General features: G+C 41.4%; 1 protein-coding gene across 1 annotated transcript in view; it reads right to left on the reverse strand.

Annotated features, from left to right (window-relative positions):
• Positions 1-3,868: 3,868 nt before the first annotated feature.
• LOC125911320 (olfactory receptor 5G3-like) overlaps positions 3,869-7,303 on the reverse strand; it is a 5,619-nt gene continuing 2,184 nt past the window's right edge. Inside the window, 3 exon segments of the mRNA XM_049615201.1 lie at positions 3,869-4,018; positions 5,151-5,772; positions 5,774-5,824. Of these exon segments, the coding sequence (XP_049471158.1) occupies positions 3,869-4,018; positions 5,151-5,772; positions 5,774-5,824 (823 nt within the window).

Below are 7,303 nucleotides of genomic sequence, written 5' to 3' on the forward strand. Positions count from 1 at the left end.
AAAGTCTCGCATTTGATATATTGAATCAAAGAATGGAAAGGGAGAACAAGTCCCTAGAAAGGAAAACTGGGAAAATGGGTGGTATCATTGCCAGGAAATTCTTTTTTTCTTTTTTTCCCAGTGTATAAAAAGATGGCATTCATAGGAGTTGGACATATTGTGTACAATCGCAGAACTTCAGATAAAAAAGTAATATAAATGACATTGAGTCTATTACCCTCAGTTTACAAAGTAAGACGTTGAGAACCAGAAATGGTATAGAATTTATCCTCTTTTAATCCTTTTTTCTTTTTGAAATGCCAGAGAAATTTATTTTAAATGGCACGGTTTTAGTCTAAAAATTATTTCGATCTGAAAGAGAACTCCAGCATGTCATGATTCTGTACACTCTGAAATAAGAATGATTAAAGTGTAACTACCAATTAATATCCAGGCACACGCAAATTGAAGACTGTCGCATTACTAGGTTGTACACGGGAAACGAACCCAACACTGCACGTGAACTTTTAATCCTCTTTCTAATGGGAAGAGTCAAGGTTCAAACTGACAACTCCTTAAGTCTAGTCCACCTCTTTCTTAGTACACGTTTTGCAATTCCACCTGAACATTGGTAAAAGCACCGTCCGAATTCCCTCCCCAGCAGAAAATTCTTCGTAACAAATGTCCCCCTAAATGCCTCTTTTACATCCGTCTTCCTCAGGCAGTAAAGGAGCAGACTCCACATGGGCATCCATGTGGAATAGAATGCAAAATCGAATTTATTAGCGTACTGAGATGAACTTGAACGAGGACGTATGCAAAGGAAGAAAAGTGTCCCATGCGTGATGGCCAGAGCAGCCAAGCACGAGGAGCAGATAGGGAAAACTTGCTGCCTGCATTTAGCAGATTGGATATTCAGAAGGTTTGAAGGATAAAAATGCAGGAGGCCAGGATGTTGAGGGCACACAGGATTCCTATGAATCCAGCCATAATGGAAAGAACCAACTTACTCTTCTGGGTAGCAGCACATGCCAGGGAGGGAAAAAGGGGAATGTCACAGAAAAGGTGGTTGACCACATTTGGACCACAGAAGCCTAGGCAAAAGTGAAGGTCTCATGGACAAAGGCACTTTGAGGACCCGTGGCACAGGGCCCCGCCACCAGCTGCACACGGGCCCTTTGGCACATGATGACTGTACACGGCAAGGGTTTGCAGATGGCTGTGTACCGGTCACATGCTTGGCGGCCATGAGGAAACAGGCTAGTCACTACAAGCTGACCAAAAACCACATCAGTACAGCACAGCTCACAAAGGAGATGACTTTTCTCTCCCAAAAGGGATCACACCACATCGACGGAGCAGCGGAAGAAGAGGAGCATACACCCACAAAGGACAACGTTTCAAGGAAAAACTACATGGGTTTCTGGAGTCAGGAATCCATCCACATCAGGGTGACCATCCCCAAGTTCCCACCCCGCGTGACAACATAAAGAACACTAAGCAGAACAACTGCCAGCAAAGACCACCCCTAGGCATACACTTTTTAAAGTACAGAAAATCAGAAATAAAGAAAACAGTCTTCAAAGAAGGCAGAATCAGAAAGACACATCACCTACAGAGGAACAAAGGATCACAGTTGATCTCTCAGAAACCGCACCTCCTAAAAGTCAGTGGCCGTCTACTGGGCGCCAAATTTACAAATCGGGAGACTTCAGTGAGTGGAGGCCTTAACTGACAGGCAATTTCCCTCTGATACTGGGACTAACTGGCGATTCTTTACAAAATAGGCAGAACCACTTAATGACTTCCAGGGTGAACAAACAAATGAACGGCAAAATGCACCTGCACTTGAATTTCTGTCCCTGCCGTCTAGGAAGAATCAGTTGGGAACATTTCCTACTAATAAAAACAAAACAAAAATCATTTTAAGATGCACTGGGTTACAGCTATAAAGTCTAAGGGAAAAGAAGATGGTGCTGTAAGAGGACAATACACGGGCTCTAACTGACACTGTCTCTAATCATCCCTTAGGATGAGTCCCCAGTGGAGGTAACACTGAAACAGTATATGAAAAGCAAGTAGTTAATCCATGTGAATATGGCAGGAAGAGAATTGTAGGCAGAGTACATGAGCAGATCAGAACAGCAATAACCAGAGCTAGAGGAAGACAGTTGGTTTGAATATATTTGCATACACTTAGACAAGGACCTTACAGCAATTCAGGAAATTTATAATTATCACTTGCCTCCTGCTGTTCTCCTCCCCATCCCCGTTCAATAGCACCTGCATCACGAATGTTTACCAAGCAATTAGGACCAAAGAAAACACTTCAGCTCTCCTACTAGGCAATGCATATCTCAATAGGTGACAGATCTGACACCTGTCATATAATGAAGACGCAGGATAGAGTCATTTTAAGGCAAAGTGTGACCGGGAAGAAAGTGTTGATCTTTCTAGATGAAAATACATTTCCCTTTGGCTCACCTAAGCCCAAGTTTTATCAAGTCTTAGTAAAATGGTGCTGGGAAATGTCACAAAACTGGCAACTAACAAATTATAATTTTTTTAATGATGTTTATTTATTTTTGAGAGGGACAGAGACAGAATGTGAGTGGGTTGGGGCAGAGAGAGGGAGGCACAGAATCTGAAGCAGGCTCCAGGCTCCGAGCTGTCAGCACAGAGCCTGACGCGGGGCTCCATCTCACGAGCTGTGAGATCATGACCTGAGCCGAAGTCGGACGCTCAACCGACCCAGCCACCCCGGCGCCCCCAACAACTGACAAAGTTACTCATTCATAATCTGGGACCTAGCTCTCTTACATTTGGAAATCTGTGCTACAGAAATATAAATCTCAGATACACATGTGGCAACATCGTTTGTAGGGAGAATAAAAGGAAACCAGCTGAAGGGGTATCACTAGGAGAAGCATACATTCTTTGTATGAAATGCTGTGCTACAAAAACTATAAAATTTACCTGAATATTAATAATTAATTCACTAGTAGTTTACTTTTCAAATTGCATCATTTGCATTGTGCCATTTTGAATTCAGCATTTTTTTTATCATTTCAAAGTGTTTAATCAGGAGAAAACATACCACCTTGTATAAAAATGACAGATTCTGGGGTGAAGGGTGAGGGATGAGGGGAGACACAGGTCCTCAGAGGGAAAAAGTGAGATGGGAGCAGAGAGTTGCTAAGAATCTCTCGCTTTTACTTAGTTTTTGACAAAGATTTCAGTCACCAGTAGGTAATAGTGTTTCATTAAACCAGAGAGTGTTAGGATGGAGAAATAGCTTCACCAGAAGTCATTGAGTCCATCTGCCTAAATCTATTTACTTATGGCTATTTTCATTCATTCACTTATTCATTCATTCAGTTTTGACACAGATGGCAGCTTTTCAAGAGTAAATTTTAGTTATGAAATTGAGCATATTTGTTGCAAAACAAGTCCGACCACTCAGACAAGCATGAAGCACCCCCACTCTCTGTGGCTCCTTTCAATGCCATGTTACTAAAGTAACCAATGTTAACAGCATGGCCAGTGACTTTGCACAATTCTCTCTATGATCATGTCCATAGGCACACACCAATGTCTTTTACACATGAGGTGGGTTTTACCCCCCCCCCCTTGTTCACCTTTGTTTACATGTTGGGGGGTTGGTCAACGAGAAGATCTGACCTCTGGTTGATCTGTGATCTGGACCCTGGCAACTGGAGGCTCCTCTCCCAGACCCTGCCCTTGGAACGTGCATTCTGCCTGCCTTCTCGGCTCCCAAAAGCTGCCCCAAGGACACAGCCTTGAGACAGTGATGTGTTCTTGGACGCTCTGGACGGCATGTGTGACTGCCTCTATCTAATCTTTCAAGATTGGGCAGGAGGCAGAAGGGCTATGGTCTTACTGCTGCGCCCAGGACAACCTCGCAAGTAAGTTCTCTTGTCTGGTCAACCTGCTCCCTACCATTCCGGAGTGGCCTGCTTCTCTCTTTGGTCTCTCCCTGCCTTTGGTGATGGGGGCCGGTTGTGGATTTCAGTGGAAGCTCCCCAGGAAGTTGCAAACCCACACAAACTGTGATCGGTTCTACAGATTAAGGCTTGACTTGATTTTTTTTTCTTATCTATCAGTGATTGTATCAGGACATTTCCTCCGAACCAAAACATTAATATTTAATTTACTTTTTTTAATAATTAGCCACCCAACACTTCAAGGAGAGAATGTATGTTTCTCCTGATGATACAAATTGAGGTTGTTTCCTTCCCCTCCCCACCCCCCCCACAAATGATGTTGCAGCATTTATGTCTGGTGTTGATATTGCGACAGCACAGATTTCCAAATGTAAGAGAGCCAGGTCAACGAGTATGTGAATTTTAACCGAAATCATCAAATTACTTTCTGAAAATGTAGCTGTTCTATACTTAGCCACTGTCGCTAAGTGTAATGTCGTGGTCAACATTCGTGGGCAACCTTACCAGCATTGCACAAATCGTTGTGATGTCTGCTAACGTGACAAATGAAAAAGAAACACTGTCTTGTCATTGTGATTTCATTTTTCCCAGCCATTGTGAAGTTCAGCAATTTTTAGTATATTTATATTTTTGGCCATTCCCATTTCCTGCTGTACCCATTGCTCATCCAGCCATTTATTGGTCCATGTCTCTACTGTGTGTCATACACACGTACGTTTGGGTTCAGGACTTTCTCATCGGGACATTACCTTATTGTAAGTCACCTACTTTGCAAAAGCCCTCTCACTTTCCATTGTTCAACAGAACAAAGTGTATGAACCTTTATTAATGAACACTGTTGACCTTTCTCTTACAAAATTTGCTCTTCTAATCTGGAATAAATGTCCTCCCACATTGAGACTATATAAATGTTCCTCTGTACTTTCTGTTGGCATATAGTACATTTGTACCTTTACTATATCTGTAAATTATTTTGTATTCCCCTTCACTTTATGGAAGGGGAATGGAGAAGACTGATGAAAAAAATATAAGTAGTCTATAAGCAACCTGGTAAGTACTCAGGAATAAAGGGAACTTCTAGTTCTCAGCCCAGTGTTCTTTTACATGTTATAAACCAACGTCTAAGATACAACACAACAGAGTTCTAATTACCAAAACTGCTGGAGAAGTTTTCCTTTCAAACTTCGTCCCAAATGTATATCTTACCTCCTTATTCCCCAAGCTGTAGACGAGGGGGTTCAACATGGGCATCACCACAGTATACAACAGAGAAATCACTTTATTGATATCCAGGGAGGGACTTGAGCCAGGTCGAACAGAGATAAAGAAAAGAGTCCCATACAGGATGGAGACAACTACCAGGTGAGAGGAGCAGGTGGAGAAAGCATTCTGCCTCCCATGAGCAGTCTTCTTCCAGATGGCCACCAGGATGCAAACATGGGAGACCATCATGATCAGGCCACTGAGGATTCCTATAGATCCAGCCAAAAAGAAAAATGTAAGTTGTGTCACGGAAGTGTCTGCACATGTAAGAGAAAGCAGAAGGGAAATATCACAGAAAAAATGATTGATGATATTTGGACCACACAAGGGTAAGCAAAAAGTCAATGTTATATAGGTCATGCTCCTTAGAAGAGCCATGCCATAAGGGCCTACAACCAGCTGCACAGAGACCCTCTGGGACATAATGAGGGCATGCAACAAGGGCTTACCGATGGTCAAATACCAGTCATGTGCCATGGACGTCAGGAAGAAACATTCAGATACCACAAAGAAACCAGAGAACCACATCTGTGTGGTATAACCCTGAGAGAGCTGACTTTTTCTATGCAAAGATAACACACAGCATCTTGGGGGCAATGGAAGAAGAGGAACAATACCTAAAAGGTCGAGGGGCTAAGAAAAATACATAGACTTTCACTGGTCAGTTGTAACCTGTGTAAGAAATTTAAAAGTACATTTTATTTTTGCAATGTTAATTAGCATACACAAAATTGCTTCTTTTAAAATAATTTAATGTTTATTTATTTTGAGACAGAGAGACAGAACACAAAAAGGGGAGGAGCAGAAAGAGATGGGGAACAGAGAACCTGAAGCAGGCTCCTGCTTCCGCACAGAGCCTGACACGGGGCTTGAAACCACAAACCATAAGATCCTGACCTGAGCTGAAGTCAGTCGCTCAGCTGACTGAGCCGCCCAGGTGCCCCATATTCATCATAGCTTCTTCAATGTATTACAAGTGTTTTTTAATCTAAAGGAGGCAGTTAGGAAAACAGCACTGGACTGGCAACGGTATTCCTGAGGAATAGTTCCTGTCCCTTGGGACACCGTGCAAACTTGGGCGATTTATACTTGATCTTTTTGGATTCGGCACCCTCTGCCATCCAAAGAGCAGTCTAAGTATCAAATCTAAATTTCCCTTGGGTTCTAAAATTGTATTTGAAACGAGAATAAGTATCTGTATTTCATCTTTATCACATGATAGAATAACAATGCCTACCTAGGAATACCGTAACCAGTGAGATTGTAAGAAATGATGAAAAATTCAGACCCTGATAATAGACATTTGGGACCGGCTAAACAGAACAGAAATAAAGCCCTTTCCGTTCCTGTTTTGATGCAGAGGATAGTGCCATTCAGATGAAATGAGGACAACATTCATATCTGTGTATATTAATCTCTTCCCCTTATAAAAGGCTTACAAAGAGAAATGTCAACAAATGTCAGTAGCATTCTTTACAAGGGGGAGTTCCATGGAAACACATAATAGTCATTTTTATGTTTATAAAGGACAGGCCTGCAAATGAGAGATTGGATACATTTACTCTTTAACCATCATGAATACAGAAATGGCAGAAAGAAATAGGAACAGAGGATTCATGTTCGGGGTTAAATGAAGCGAAGAAATTTCCAGATCATGTAATTCATATAATCATATCATATAATTCAAAACAGAAATATAATGGTTTGGGAGGCACTGAGATGCCCTTCCTTTGAGATTAATTAATCTATCAAATATTGTATAGGAACTTCCCATGGAAATCAAAAGAAAACTAAGTATCCATTCCAGTCTCAACTGACTCGATCATTAGCGGCAGTGTTACCATACATTTCCATGAATATACGAATGTATTTTGTTCATTGAAATAAAATTATTTCCCCTAATTCCCTGTAATGTTTATAAACCTATTTAAGGCATAAATTCTGACAGGTGATCTCTATGTTATTAACACAATGTGTGAAATGCTTACCATTTTTATTGTTACAAAAGTTTTAAGTATTTTTCTGACTCATCAACTGAGTAAAAACACATCAAGCTGTTTAAAATGACAGTAAGAAACACAAGGTGTGGGATTATC

The sequence above is a fragment of the Panthera uncia genome, chromosome D1, assembly GCF_023721935.1.
Source record: "Panthera uncia isolate 11264 chromosome D1, Puncia_PCG_1.0, whole genome shotgun sequence".
Classification (NCBI taxonomy): Eukaryota; Metazoa; Chordata; class Mammalia; order Carnivora; family Felidae; genus Panthera; species Panthera uncia.